This window comes from Oratosquilla oratoria, chromosome 31 (assembly GCF_046742065.1).
Source record: "Oratosquilla oratoria isolate Oo_2021 chromosome 31, ASM4674206v1, whole genome shotgun sequence".
Taxonomy (NCBI): domain Eukaryota; kingdom Metazoa; phylum Arthropoda; class Malacostraca; order Stomatopoda; family Squillidae; genus Oratosquilla; species Oratosquilla oratoria.
In genome coordinates this window covers 33,651,892-33,667,662 of record NC_134807.1, presented here as the reverse complement: position 1 = coordinate 33,667,662, position 15,771 = coordinate 33,651,892, and the positions used below count along the sequence as shown (strand labels likewise).

The window sequence follows — 15,771 nt, the reverse complement described above, 5'->3', positions numbered from 1 at the left end:
TCAGAGTTCATCATCAGAACTTGCAATAGGAGAAAAGTGTCTAGGTATGAATAAACATTAGAGTTGGGTAATGTGATATATCTGGTTTCATTATTACATTTATTATCATTCTTATTTTTATTTTCATCTTTACTTTTGTTAATTATTTCTTTGGCTTTCTTTTTCAACCTACATAAGAGACCTTTTGGATATTTGAGTTTGATGAAAGTCTCAGTAATATTACTGAGACTTTCATCAAACTCAAATATCCAAAAGGTCTCTTATGTAGGTTGAAAAAGAAAGCCAAAGAAATAATTAACAAAAGTAAAGATGAAAATAAAAATAAGAATGATAATAAATGTAATAATGAAACCAGATATATCACATTACCCAACTCTAATGTTTATTCATACCTAGACACTTTTCTCCTAAAAGCGGACATCAAAATAGCCAGGACGTCAGGTAGCAAAGTAGGACATTTGGTAACACGTAGCGACAATAATCCCACTAACGAAAACAGCGTTGTTTATAAAATCCCATGTAAAAGCTGTCCCTCTTCATATTTTGGTGAATCTGGTCGCGGACTTAATAAAAGGATAGATGAACATAAAAATGACGTAAAAGCCCATAGGACATCTAACTCCATAGTAATACATGTGGATAAGCATGGTCACCTTCCAGACTGGAACAACACAACCGTATTAAATAAAGGATCATCCAAGAAACTAAGGAAGACAATTGAGGCAGCATATATCAACACTAATAACAACATTAACCATAGAGAAGGATTTATATGTTTAGCAAAAGCCACAAGCTTATTAATAATAAAAGAATACGCAGATAAAATAACAAGCTCTCCGAAGCGTCCGTGTATAAAATATCCGGTTACGTTTGAGTTGTTAGCTTTGTGATCAAGACCCTGCGGGTCGAAACGTTAAGGCGTAAAATTCTCCCATTTCTCCTCGTCAACTTCTTTCACCTTCAATCTTATTTGTCATAATATAGTCAATATATATATATGTATATATATATATATATATATATATATATATATATATATATATATATATATATATATATATAATGTAAATAATATGATCAGAGATACAATTGATAATTTTTACTTATTTAATTCTTAATCGACCTAGAGAAGACTAGAAAATATCATATAATTTTTTTGCAAAATTCCTATACATAAAGTAGAAAAAATTAATAAAATTATACAATTCAATTACTTCTTTAAAGAAGATTTCCTAGTTTCTTTGATTTACCTGACTGGGCTAACTAAGAAAATCAAGCACCTGGTGGCAGAGATATTTTTTGAGTTGGGGGAATCATTATCAATTTTGGTAATAGATGAAGATAAACTGTCAGGTTTAACCAGGATATTGATACATTGCCACACCTTGTATCCGTGAAACACATTCGGAGTGGACAGATCTGTTTTCTTATTGAAGAGAAGCTGAAAATACGCGAATCGTAGCCACCTAGCGGCTACCGTATAAACTAATACCTCCACACATAAATTTAATTATCTGTAGCTAATTAACGTGCAAGTGAAAATGTGGGGAATTTGACATTTTAGCATCACTGTGGTCTAAAGTAAGTGTCCATAAGAATTTCAAGTTGCCTCGCGAATGTTGCAACGGAATTCCTAATAAAACGATCACACAGATGGCCTGCAAGTAGCGATTCACCAAATCGGAGTTCCCGTAGATATTGTTGCTATTCAATATATATGAAATAATGTTCCAGCAGTTTCACTCAAGCTACCTGGTTACACGTCTTGAGTATTATTACTGGTGTATTTCTCACATCCAATTTCCATCTAGATGGATATTCTATTATATGTATCTTGCAATATTTTCACCCTAATTAAGGTGAAGTTATGTCTCCCATATATCTTTGGGAACGAGAGGTTAAAGGTCATTAGAGATTTGGCGTGGGCTGAAACAGTATTACTATTATGCAGTTCAAGTTGTAATGACTGGGTCTTATTAAACAATTGTTAAATCATATATTCTTATTTAAATCCAATGTTACTCTCTCTTTTTGTGCTTTATCTAATACACTTGATTACAGTTTCAGACAACACAAGGATCACGGACCAGAGTCCTATTTTCTTACAGAATTCACTAGCACCTGATGAAACTTATAGGTAGCGTGGTATTGAATTAATCTTTGATAAGGCGAGAGGGATACCTACCTACCTACCTACCTACCTACCTACCTAAAAAAAAAAAAAAAAAAAAAAAAAAAACGATGTGACAGTACTAAGTATGGATGATAGGCATCTCTAGGCCTCGATCTCTTTCCCTATCCTTACGTTTTGAGCAAAGCGTAGAGGAAACAACGTTGACCACACTGCGCTCACTCACCTCGTTATTCCTATTGATTAATGTGTGGGTCTCTTTATTGGACCCCCCTGTGGGCTATCTCCCTTAGGTGACCGTGTAACCACCTGATGTTTCCAATAACCTAGTTTTAATGACTTTCCTATATTTTCATCCATTTATAATACACACTCACACATACACACACACACACACACACAAACACACACTCGGTGGCGCAGTTGGTAGAGCATTGAACTGCCACGATAGTGGCCCGCAGTTCTAGGTTCGAATCCTGCCCAGGGCCGAAATTATTTCGGTACCGCTGCGCTTCGAGTCGTTACTCTGACTCTCGTGGGCGGGGAGTTGGGGTGTGTGTGTGTGAAAGGTCATAGCATTACCCATAGATCGGACCTACGAGCTCTGAGCTCTCTTCCAGGAGGGAAATAGCTGTCGATCACGAGTCCAACACGTGATCCAAAGACCAAGTGAATACACACACACACACACACGGCTCGGTGGCGGATTGGTAAAGCACTGGCCTCACAAGCCAGAGAACCGGGGTTCGATTCCCCGGCCGGGCGGAGATAAGTTGGGTTTGTCTCCTTTCACGTGTAACCCCTGTTCACCTAGCAGTGAGTAGGTACGGGACGTTAGTCAAGGAGTTGTGACCTTGCTGTCCCGGTGTGTGGTGTGTGAGTGGTCCCAGACCTACCCAGAGATCGGCAAATAATGAGCTCTGAGCTCACTGCCGTAGGGTGGTGTCTGGCTGTCTCGACAGAGACTGCGGCAGATCCGAGGTGAATACATATATATATATATATATATATATATATATATATATATATATATATACATATCACTTTGACAAAATGTTGTGGCACATATGTAATTAATATTCACGAAGAACCCACAGTCGAAATAAAAAGGAAACTTTAGAAGAATGTGTAACTTCTATATTTCGGCTAATAACTATAGCCCTCTTCAGGAAATACAGATTACAAGAATTTACAGGGATATAAGTACAAAGAGATATGTGAAGAAGGGGAACACGCATAGTTAAAAACAGGATGATCCGTTTCGCAGGGCGGAGTCAGAGGTGAGGGGAAGAAGGGTGGAGGTGTGAGGTCATGGGAAAGGGCGGGAAGAGTCAGGAGGGTGATAATTCTTCACCAAGCGGCTCACAGCTAGCCGTGAAATAATGTCCGGGGACCATTGACCTTTGGAGATGTTCAAGTTCGGACATTCTTCGATTAAGGCTGATTCAACAATTTTTCTTCTAAAACTACAGTTGGACTTGAACAGAATTTTGGCCTTGTCCCAGTCAAGACTGTGATTTTTGGTACTGACGTGTTGGAACACCGCGGAATTTTCTTGGGCATACCTGATGGATCTTTTGTGCTCCATTAACCTGGTGTTAAGATCCCTTCCGGTTTGACCAAGGTACATCAAATCACAATCTTTACAAGGAAGGCTATACACTCCTGGGGACTCATTTCCCTTCAACCTTTGATGAACATTAACAATTTGTTTGTGAACCGTGGTGGGATAATGATAGGCAACTGTGAGACGCTTGTTGGGAATTAATTTAAAAGAAGAACTGATGGAGTTACAATATGGAATTTTTAAAACATCTTTGAAAGAGGGTTGTGCGGTGTTCCAACACGTCAGTACCAAAAATCACAGTCTTGACTGGGACAAGGCCAAAATTCTGTCCGTTAGACTTTCACGTTGATACAAGGTACGTAAGCTTTTTGGTCAGTACATATGGAATACAGTTATTTCTTATAAAAAATAAATTACAACAACTAAAAGCATGTAGCTACTAATTAGTTATATTTAAATTAGATGACGTACAATTACAATCAATGCACCATGGCTGGAGCCCAACCAACTCCTCGCGAAGAACACCTTTGCCACAAATGTGATAAAATGTGTGGCTCCCGCATTGGACTCAACAGCCACCTAGGATGGCATGAACGACAGAGTCATTAAAATTTCATCATCCTCAGAAACTCTTCATCTACACAAACGGATGCAGAACAGCGTCGTCATCGGCAACGATGGACCGCCATAACCATGATTTCGCTTATTCATTGTTGATATATCTCATTTTCTTCCTTTTCAGCTCATCATGTCTGCGACCCAGCGTGTTAAGAAGAGGAAAGTGGACCTCGAGCCTCGGACCTTCAACCCTGAGTGGGAGAAATACTTCTTCATCGAGCCCTTTGGACAGGCCCAGTGCCTCATATGAAGACTGTGACTGTCCTAAGAGTACAACGTGCGCCGCCACTGAGAGACAGAGCACCGATCGTCAAACTTTGCGTCGACGTCTGCCGCCGAGAGGAAGGACGCCATCGTTAGACTTTCAGGCAACCTGCAGAAACAAACTTCGCTCTTCCGCAAGCAGAATGCTGAGGCCGAAAAGGTGACGCGCGCCAGTTATAAAGTCTCCCGCATCCTTGCTCGCCGAATGAAGCCATTCGCGGATGGGGACTTTGTCAAGGAATGCCTCCTCGCTGTAGTGGACTCCGTCTGTCCAAAGCAGCGTTCTGCCTATGAGAGCGTGAGCCTTTCGTCCCGCACCATTCGTCGTCGCATCAAGGATATGTCGGACAACGTGCACAACTCACTCAAAACACACAGCTCGAACTTCGTCGCCTTTTCCCTCGCTCTGGATGAGAGCACCGACACAAAGGACACGGCCCGGCTGGCCGTTTTCATCCGCGGCGTCACCGCTGACCTCCAGGTGTGTATGGAATTCCTCCAGCTTGTCCCGCTTCGCGGCAACACCACTGGGCAAGGCATCTGCGACGCCGTGTTTTAATGTCTTGATCAACACTCCCTGGACCTCTCCCGTCTTGCGTGCGTGACGATCGACGGTGCCCCGGCGATGGTCGGGGAGAAGAAGCTCGCTGCTTCGCTGCTAGTGCGCCACTGTGAAGCCGCCGGATACACATAGCCCATTAACATGATGCACTGCATCATCCACCAAGAGTCCCTGTGCGCCAAGTCTGCCAACCTCGTTGATGTCATGTCTGTCGTGGTGAAGGTCGTCAACTCCATCCTCTCCCGCAGCCTTAACCACCGTCAGTTCCAGGTACTGATGGACGAGGTGAACGTGCACTACAACGACCTGCTCTACTTCTGTGAGGTACGCTGGCTGAGTCGTGGGGCCATGCTGTCTCGTTTGTGCGACCTACAGCAGGAGATTGCCACCTTCCTACGTCAGAAGAACCTTCCCCACGCTGATCAATTCTCTGATCCGCGGTGGCTAGCTCGCCTGGCCCTGCTCACGGACATCACGGCGCACCTGAACGCCCTCAACATGATGCTGCAAGGCAAAGATATTCTCGTGACAGACATGTACGCGCACATCACTGCCTTCGAGGTTAAGCTGCGCTTGTGGGAGGCTCAATTGGCTTCTGGTCAGTTTGTGCATTTTCTTCGCCCTGTTGCCTGTGCCCCTGAGGACGTGGACCTAGACACTTGCGTTAGTGTCGTCACCTCTCTGCGTGAGGAATTTGCTTCCCGTTTTGCAGGAGTCAGGGTGCTGGCTGCGGACATCAAGCTTTTCACTGCTCCCTTTGACTTCCCCGTGGAAGACGCCCCTACCTCCCTGCAGATGGATTTGGTGGAGTAGCAGTGCAACGATGAAATGAAGGCGAAGTTCCGCACCTCTTCTCCGTTGTCCTTCTTCCGCGACATCGTCCTCCCTTCTAACAATTTTCAAAAATACACTGCGCATGTTCAACGCATTGTGGCTATGTTCGGCAGCACCTACTGTTGCGAATAGCTCTTCTCCAAAATGAAGTACACGAAGTCTCACCTTCGCTCCCAACTCTCAGACCGCCACCTCAATGACGTTCTTCTATTGTCTACCTCAACCATCGAGCCAGACATGGAAATACTTTTTCATGGCAAACAGCACCAGCAGTCTCATTGATTTCTAGGGTGTTCAATGCAATTCTTGTATAATCTATTCATTGTATTCAATGTATTGTACAAAATAGAGTAATTCTGAGGATTTCGTTTTTCACTCCGGCCCGCGGCCTCCTTCCAAAAGTCTCATCTGGCCCTCACTCTGAAAAGGTTGCCCGCCCCTGATCTAGATACAACCAGGTGTCAAGATCATCATCTCTAAGTTTTTAACCTTTATCTTATTGTTTGATATCGTGATAGCTCTGTATGGACCAAGAAACTTTGGTGACAGTTTGGAGGTAGGAATGTGATTTAGAGAACATACAATGTCTCCTACAGCAGTGTTACTTTCTCTTGGAGATTTATTGTGAAGACGAGCTATGTCTTTCTTGAATAGGACAAGAGCATCTTGAATTCTCTTATAGAAATTTGAACAGCGAAAAAAAATACACGGGAGCGACGAGCGATTTCGCTCGGGATAGTTCCAATGTCGCTCTCGCAAGTCCAATAGCGGGAGCGGTCCCCCACAAAAAAATCGCTCCCGCGGCAAGATTCAACGTTTTTCATGCATTATCCATCATTTGGCAATCCCTGAATCCTATCACCATTGATGAAAGGATCAGAGCAAACACAACTTACCCGTGATCAATCATTGAATTATCAATCGATATCATAAACGCAACGCATCAATCAACTTTAATTTGTTGATACACGTAGAGTTCAATGGCTTACCTAGCCTAGCTTCGTATCAGCTGCATGCGCGCGCATACTATAGTAGGCCTACATGTTGACTAGACTCTACACGACTATCGTGCTACATAATGTTGCTAGTTTACAAAGGATTACAAAGGATTACAAAGGCGGAGCATGCCGACAGGAGACCTTTTGATCCATATCTAGGTCGGATGCAAAAAAAAAAAAAAATCATATTAATAATAAAATAATAAATAAAAACTATAATAATGTAAATGAAAAATAAAATACATAAATAAATGCATAGGTATAGTTAAAATAATAAACAAACAGGTAAATAGTAAATAATAATAAATTGACACATTAATAATAAATGAAAATCAGACAGACAAATGATAACAAAACAAAAACAAATAATATAACATAAATTATAATCATTACAGCATCTTACTTAGGTATTTATCTAAATGATTCTTAAAGCTTCGAACTGAACTACATTGCACTACCTGTGCAGGAAGTTTATTCCATTCATTAACTACACGGTTGGCAAAGTTGTTTCTACCTACTTCCAAGTTGAATCTATTTCCGGACAGTTTGAGACCATTGTTTCTTGTCTGATTCTCATTCAATGTGAAAATTTGGTCACTTTTGATGTTGTCAATTCCCTTTAAAATCTTAAAGACCTGTATCAAGTCACCTCTGAGTCTACGCTTTTTTAGGGAAAACAGATTCATGTGCTTTAGTCGATTTTCGTATGATTTATTTTTGATATTCGGAATCAGTTTTTTGGCTCGCCGTTGTACTTTTTCCAGTCTGTCAATGTCTTTAATGAGATTCGGTGACCATACGGAAACAGCATATTCCAAATGTGGACGAACTAACGATTTATATAGCTTGTTAATGAGTGATGGACTTTTGAAATCAAAAGATCGCGCAATCAGTCCCAGAATCTTATTTGCTTTCTCAGAGGCTGAAATACACTGCTTGGATGATTTGAGGTCGTTACTGATAATTACGCCGAGATCTTTTTCACTATCCACTTTTGTTAACGAATTTCCAAATAACTTGTAATCGTACCTACTGTTATTTTTACCTATGTGCATTACCTTGCATTTACTTGTGTTAAATTTCATTAGCCACTTTTCAGACCATTGCTGTAATTTATCTAAATCTTCTTGAATATCTAATTGGTTTGAGTGATCATTTGCCACTCCGCACAGTTTTGTATCATCAGCAAATTTGGAAACAGTAGATTTTAGTCCATGGTCTATATCATTTACATATACTATGAATAGAAGTGGCCCAAGAACGGAACCCTGAGGAACTCCACTTGCAACACTTTTCCATCCAGAAGTTTTTCTATTTAAAACAACTCTCTGTTTTCGACCATTCAACCAATTACTAGTCCAACCTAATAGGCTACCACTTATTCCATGCAAAGCTAGTTTAGTAAGTAGTCTTTCGTGTGGGACGGTATCAAAAGCTTTTGCAAAGTCTAGATATATTAAATCTATATTGTTTCTTTTGTCATAATTCGAGATAACTGTGTTGTAGAATTCGAGTAAGTTAGTCACGCAAGAACGTTTCCGTCTGAAACCATGCTGGCTATCATTTATCAAACGGTTACTTTCTAAATGATGTTCGATAGCATCTCTGATGATAGTTTCCATTATTTTTCCTACGATTGAAGTCAAACTTATAGGCCTATAGTTATTTGGTTTCTTTTTGTCACCTTTTTTGAATATGGGAGTAACGTTAGCTAGCTTCCATTCTCTTGGGACATCTCCGGATATGATGGATTTCTTGAAAATTATTTCTAATGGAACAACAATCTCATTTTTCATTTCCTTTAAGATTTTTGGATGCCAACCGTCAGGCCCTGGTGTTTTATTAACTTTGAGTTTGTCTATACACCTTTTAATTTTTTTCTTTTGTTATATTTACCGTAGTGAGTAAGTTTACCCCAGACTTTTCACAGGTTTCAGTTTGGAATTCACTTTGAGGTGTTTCGTTTACGAATTGAATGGTATCTGTATGCAGGGAAGTTCATTGGTTGCATGCAGCTAGCTGCCCAATCAACGCGCTGACTACATGTACAATGCACCATACCCAATACCACATCACCGCATGCATACGTACACTGTACATATGCAAACTCGCTCGAGGCCTAGGAGGGAAACTGGGAAATCTCATTTATAACCTCGTTCGCGTATTTATGAGAAAACAAAATAGAATAAAATGTTTGGTTAGTAATTGAAAGTAAATAAATTTAAGTATAAATATTAACATTTGATAATGATATATTTAGTTCATAAATATGGATCTTTGGAGGGAGAATAAAAAATACAAAAATAAAAAATTATTTGTTAGCTAGCTTAGGTTTACGGTAGCTAGGTCTACGTTTGTACGTCACGTCCATGCCAAACTTTCGATGATCGTACATCATGGAGCGATTTCTATTGAAGCGAGTGAAGATGAGTGAAGATGGTTTGCCCTCAGATTCAGTCTTTTCAGAATCGAGGGAGTTTTGACGGCAGGAACCACTTCTGGACCAGCAAAGCATGAATCTACTATAAGCTCGTGGAACCTAGATTGGCTTGAAGTGGATCGGGGCAGTGATGGTACTCTAACGGTGTATTGCAAGGCTTGTCGTGCATTTCCACCCCCAACCACTGCCAGTGGAAACAGAGGCGCTGTGTCTGCCGATCAGTTTCACCCATCCCCATCCCCCCAAAATTAAAGGTTCATTTGTTAAAAAAAAAAATGTATATACTTTTCATGCACATGAGTATTGAGTTAGCCTTCCAATAGTTTGAAGGAAATCGAACCTACAAAAACATGGCTCTGGAAAAAAAAATCCCTGGATTTGAATATTAGTTACCTTAACTTTTACATAACCTTCAAAATTATAGATTGGGCCTACATCTGAAGTAAGCAAATCATATGGGAGTCTCTTGTTCGAACCAAAAATTACAAAGTGTGGGGATTCCGATATAGACCTATTTATAGTACTGTTAAGGCAAGCTTGAACTATAACCATATGTTCATCCCAAGACCTATGAATTTCTGAAAGAAGATGTCATAGAACGTTGAGAATCTTACAATTCTGACGTTACATAACTCCATTTGACCTCGGGTGGTAAGAAACATTATTTGTTTTAGTGATATTGAAATGTTTTCAAAGGTGAAATAGAATCCCATTATCAAATTCTGTTCCATTGTTGGACAGTAGCACTTTCGAGGCTGTGAAAGGACAAATTATTTTGTCAAGAAGTGCTTGAGCCACATTCTTAGTTGATTTGTCCGTCAGAGGGACAAGAATACAGAAACTAGAAAAATGGTCCATGCAAACAAACAAATATTAGTTTCCACTGAAGGTAATGGGCAATTTTAGAAGGTCGATCACTATAAAGTCAAAAGGTTTACTTGGGGTCGGGTAATTTAACATAGGAATATGACCGCCAATATGACCTTTGTGAGATGCGCAAGAATAACATTTGCCTATGTAAACAGGAATATCTTTCCTCATAGGGATCCAAAAATACTGGGTTCTGGCTTGAAGAAATAGAAGAACATATAGAAATGGAAAATTAATGAGTGTATTTAATCATAGGATAAATAGGAAAGAGGCCAGAAAGAGATGATCAAACAAAGAGTTAGGTTGTTGACCTAGGGCTACAGGAACTTGTAAACTAACTTACGTGTGGCTAAATTATATTTCTATAAGGACGTGTCTCACTGTGGTTTGCAATTGTGTTTGAACTTATATTGTAATTACTCCGAAGTATTTGAAATTTTTATGTTGGAAATATATAGAAAACGAAACAAAATTATTTATCTGCCATGCTACCTTTCCAACATAAAATAGTGGCACGGTGTTAGAAGTTCTCTGAAGTGACTTGTGATTTACAACGTCTTACATCAGTGCAGTGTTACTTGTATATACATTTACGGTACGAGAGAACTGTGTTGTTATGTATTGGCTTTTTCTGATGTGCCAATCAGTTTCCCTGCTCTTCATTGTCACACGGAAGGGTAGAAGGAAACATAGGCTTTCGGCACTGTGTATTTTACACTCTGTTTACATCATGGCGCTCCGAGAAGCGCGCGAACCAACATTTAACAAAACAAAAACAAAAGGCGCATATCGCCATTAACCTAAACATTTCTTTAATGTGAATACACTACATATTCCTCTCCTCTTATTTTTGATGGGATTACACAAAATAAAATGTTTCATGGTTTCTATTAACCTTTTACTAGGTTTCACTGACCTATTTGACCTTCTCAATAGAGGCTCAGTAGGAACATAAGGTTCATTAATAGATTTGTCAATGTTATGATTAGGAAGTACTTCAGTGGCACCTGCAGGTTGTGAAATGGTATCACTGTTAACACAGTCATTTACAGTTTCACTGTTTCCAACATTACTATGAATTTTCAACTTCGCAATTAAACAGAAAAGATGCAGAAACTGGTGATTTTCCATTTTCAATAGTATACCTAGCTTTCAATTGATAACAATGTCTACGCCAAATTAAATCTCCACTTTCGGTTAACACTTTTACAAAATAATTTCTGGCACCTGTAACCTCAATAATAATGCCTGGTAACCAAGGTTCACTTCTAGATTTTTTTTTTTTTTCCAAAAAACTGCTTGTCCAACTTCAAATCTGCTTTCTACACAATCAAGATCATTTTTCTTGTTAACTAGCACATTCTCTTCCTCCTTTGATTTAGTTGTTTTACATATGTCCGGAGGAGATTTAAATTTTCTGTGAAACATCATTTCTGCAGGGCTTTCTTTTGTACCTGAATGAATGGTTCTCCTAATGTTATACAGAAACCTACTAACTCCTGTGTTAATTGATCCACTGTGATATTTTAGCATTCCCTGTTTAAAACTTTTAACATATTTCTCAGCTAATCCATTAGATGCTGGGTGAAATGGAGCTGGATTGATCAGTTTTATTCCATTCCTTTCATAAAACTCTTTGATATCAGCAGAAACAAAATAAGCAGCATTATCCGAAACAATGACATCAGGAATACCAAAACTAGCAAAGCTTTGTTCTTAACAATTCCATAATATTAGCACTTGTCATGCTTGAAGTATATTGAACATCAATAAACTTAGAATAAGAATCTACTAAGATAGAAAAAAAAATTATTTTCTATTGGTCCACAGTAATCAATGTGAATCTACTCCAAGGCTTACTAGCAAAATTCCACATCAATTTGCTTGAAGAAGCTTGATTATTTCTAACACTACATTCATTACAACTCTTTGCAAGCCTGGGCCACCAAATGTTTTCTCTAGCTTCGGCTTTCATTGCCACAATTCCATTATGACTGGAATGCAGTAGCTCTAACACTTTAGCTCTTAAGGCAGATGGAACAATAACTCTATTTTTAAATAGAACAACACCCTTAAGAATTGATAAATAATTTTTAACATGAGAATATTCTCTACAAACATCTCAATTGTTAGTCTATCCAAATTTTACATGAGAAATTTATTTACTCAGTATAGCATCTTCTTTTGTCATTTTCTGCACAGCTTCAAAAGAAAAGTTAAAAGCATTGAAATTTTCTATAAGTTTCACATATTCTGTTGGTGTACCTGAATTGATACAATCATCAATAGGTAACCTACTCAAAGCATCAGCAACTACATTGGTTTTACCACTTTTATGAACAAGATCATAGATATATTGTGACAACAGAACAGACCACCTGATTAATGTTGCATTCGAATTTATTGGAATTGCTTTATTTTTTCCAAATAATCCAAGCAGTGGTTTATGATCCGTTCTCAACTCAAAATTCCTACCAAATAGATAGTATTGAAACTTTGTGACACCAAACACTAATGCTAGCCCTTCCCGGTCCGTCTGTAATTTTTCTCAGAAGTAATTTTTTTACCAGCAAAAGCAATAGGTTTTTCAACATTATTTTCAACCTGTATCAATACACAACCTACACCTTCTGGAGAAGCATCACATTCTAGAATAAATTTTGACTTTCCAGTAAAGCATGATAAGACATTAGATTTACATAAAGCTTCTTTAATGACATTATAAGCTACTTGGCACTGGTTTGACCACACAAACTTGGCATTGTTTTTTTTTTTGTTAAATCATAGTGGTGACAAAATTTCAGAAAACTTAGGGATAAATCTACTATAGTGGGTGACTAATCCAAGAAATGACTGTAACTCATGCAAGTCTTCTGGTACAGGAGCATCCCGAATAGCTTTAACCTTATTTGGTGATGGAGGTAAGCCTTCTCCAGAAATTACATAGCCAAGGAAATCAATGAAACTTTTATTAAACTCACGTTTTTCCAGATTCAACTTGACATTAGCTTCAACCAGTTTATTCAAGACAAGCTTAACTTTATTACTTTGGTCTTCTCTCGACTTGGCACATATAAGGATGTCATCTAAATAAACAATTAAACCATCAATATCACTTAATAACTGTGATATGTACCTTTGAAAAATTCCCGGCACTGATGTGTTTTTTTGTACTTCCTCCTTTTTCTGCCATTTCTCTAATGATATTCCCTAAATTCAAATTCATGCCTTCAATGGTGTCCTCAAATTTCTTAGAGCTTCAAATATATTTGATTTCTCTCTGCTCTTGAAACTGAATTTTGCTGCACAATCTACCATTCTGTGGTCACAACCTACATTTACTTTATTTATGCCATGCCAATGCTAATGCTCCTGCTCTCATCTCCTAATATGAAGTCTATTTCATTCCTTGGACTTCACCACATCCATTTACAACTTACATGCTTCTGGGAGAAAATGTTAACTATTCTCATGTTGTAGTTCTCTTTAAAATTGACCAAGATCTCACCTCACATTTCTCTCAACTACTCCAAACTTCCCAATACATGAATTATCTCCCATCTTCTTAACCATTTTTACACTGAAGACACTGAACGAGGATCTTTGCTGCTACTCATAAAAGAGGCGCAAGGGCCAACTACTCGCCACCAAGGCCTTATGAATGCCAAGACACTCTTCAAACATGTATTTACCAGAGCTGGGCACATTCCTCAGTGTCCTGACTGACACATATATAGTCAGGACACTGAAGGATGCACCTAGGAATGCACCAAGAAATGCACTCAGCTCTGGTATTTACCATACCCTTTTCTTCAACCTGGCTTACATCATCATTGAACTCATTTTCATCACCTGAAATATGAAGTTAGTGCATAAACCTGAATTACTTTTAGAGTATACTCTTTATACATCCTTATCACAAACCAAGCTACTCTATCTGATACACTACACTTTACTACATTAACAGCAACTTTTCAGTTTATCAAGAATCCTACACCAGATCTTTCCTTCTCTTTACCCCTATAATAGAACAGGTGGTAATGTAGTTTCATCAGCTTTTCTTTCTTCCTTCACATTTCACTCAATCACAATTGATGTTCTCCAGTTCTTCCTTTAAACTCTCCAGCCTGTGGTCTTTTAACAGGGTTCTCATGGTGTAAGTGTAATCTTCAAGCTGTTTAATGGCTAAGACTTGGATCTCCTTGGATATTGCTTACTCACATGCAATGGAAATTTGGCCACAAGCACATGTATTGTGTGCAGTTGGACCTTTAGGACACAAAGATCCAACAGGAACACCCTACTTTATTTTGGCTGTGCAAGCCATGTTTGCTATGAAGGAATTGTGGGAGTAGTCTTACCTCCCTGCCAACTATTTTCTGGTGAGATATTTGCCACCTTGTTCAGTTTACTGCAGCCATATGTATAGGATATTCAATAGTCCATGCCGTCATTATTACAGAACCCCATGTATCCATGAATCTCCCTGTTCATCATCTAGGATGTCCCAGTTAGCAATGGGTCCTGCAACTGTCTGTGTTGCTGTCCCATCTTTCACAAAAGACCTGTTCAATAAGGGTGACCAAGCAGATTTTCTATCAACATAGCTCTTGTAATCATTAAAATACTTCAACCTACCCACCACATCAAGGTCTCAACTCTCAGAAGGTAGCCAGCCATGGCATATATATATGTATGTGTGTGTGTGTGTATATATGTATGTATTTACCTAGTTGTATTTTGCGGGGAGGGGTGCTATGCTCGTGGTGTCCCGCCTTTGTATCTCGCACTGTCTAGTTTGCTCATGAATGGTTTTGCACACACTATTTTTTTGTCCAGTTTGTTCCAAGTGTCCACCACTCTATGTGGAAAACTGTATGTGTGTGTGTGTGTGTGTGTGGGTATACATATATTTGATCTTTTTTTTTATCTTGTTATTTCAGAACCATTTGAAGGATTTTAGAGTGGTAAAGTGCAACGGATAGCTGATTCTGTGTACTAGTTATCAGCGGATGTCAGAGCTAGAGAGCATGGACAACTGGAAAGCACCAGAATATTGGAAGAGAGCGACCTACATCATGATGATGTGCACTGGATTCAAAACTTTGGAAACCTTAGCTGCAGCTGTGCTCCTTGAATACCGTGAGGGTCGTGAGATGTGAGCAGGAGAATTGTGACGGAGATGTGGAAGTAGTGGTTAGCAGGAAGGATCATAGCAGGCACAATGAAATTTGTTAACAAGCTGCAAAAAACAGGTACAGCAAGGTCCATGCAAGGCAATGCGGACCTTGGCAAGAGAGATGGGCATTGGAGTGGCAACTATGAAGAAAGGTCAAACACCCAGTTAAGCCAAGGATGCTCTTGTTCTTCTCAGATGAGAACTTCTGCCAGGACCAGTTGCACAATGCGCAGAACAGGTGACTAGCCTACAGTCTGCACGAAGTCCCGCACTTCATGAAGACCAAGTTCCCTCAAACTGTGATGGTC

General features: G+C 39.2%; 1 protein-coding gene across 1 annotated transcript; it reads left to right on the top strand.

The window, feature by feature from the left end:
- Positions 1–5,283: 5,283 nt before the first annotated feature.
- On the top strand, positions 5,284–5,955 carry LOC143041580 (general transcription factor II-I repeat domain-containing protein 2-like). The gene has a single exon (XM_076213591.1). The coding sequence runs from the start codon at positions 5,284–5,286 to the stop codon at positions 5,953–5,955; it is 672 nt and encodes a 223-aa protein (XP_076069706.1).
- The last annotated feature ends 9,816 nt before the right edge of the window (positions 5,956–15,771 follow it).

Excerpts from the sequence above, each read along its gene's own strand:
- LOC143041580 (XM_076213591.1), top strand. The coding sequence starts at position 5,284 with ATGATGCACTGCATCATCCACCAAGAGTCCCTGTGCGCCAAGTCTGCC.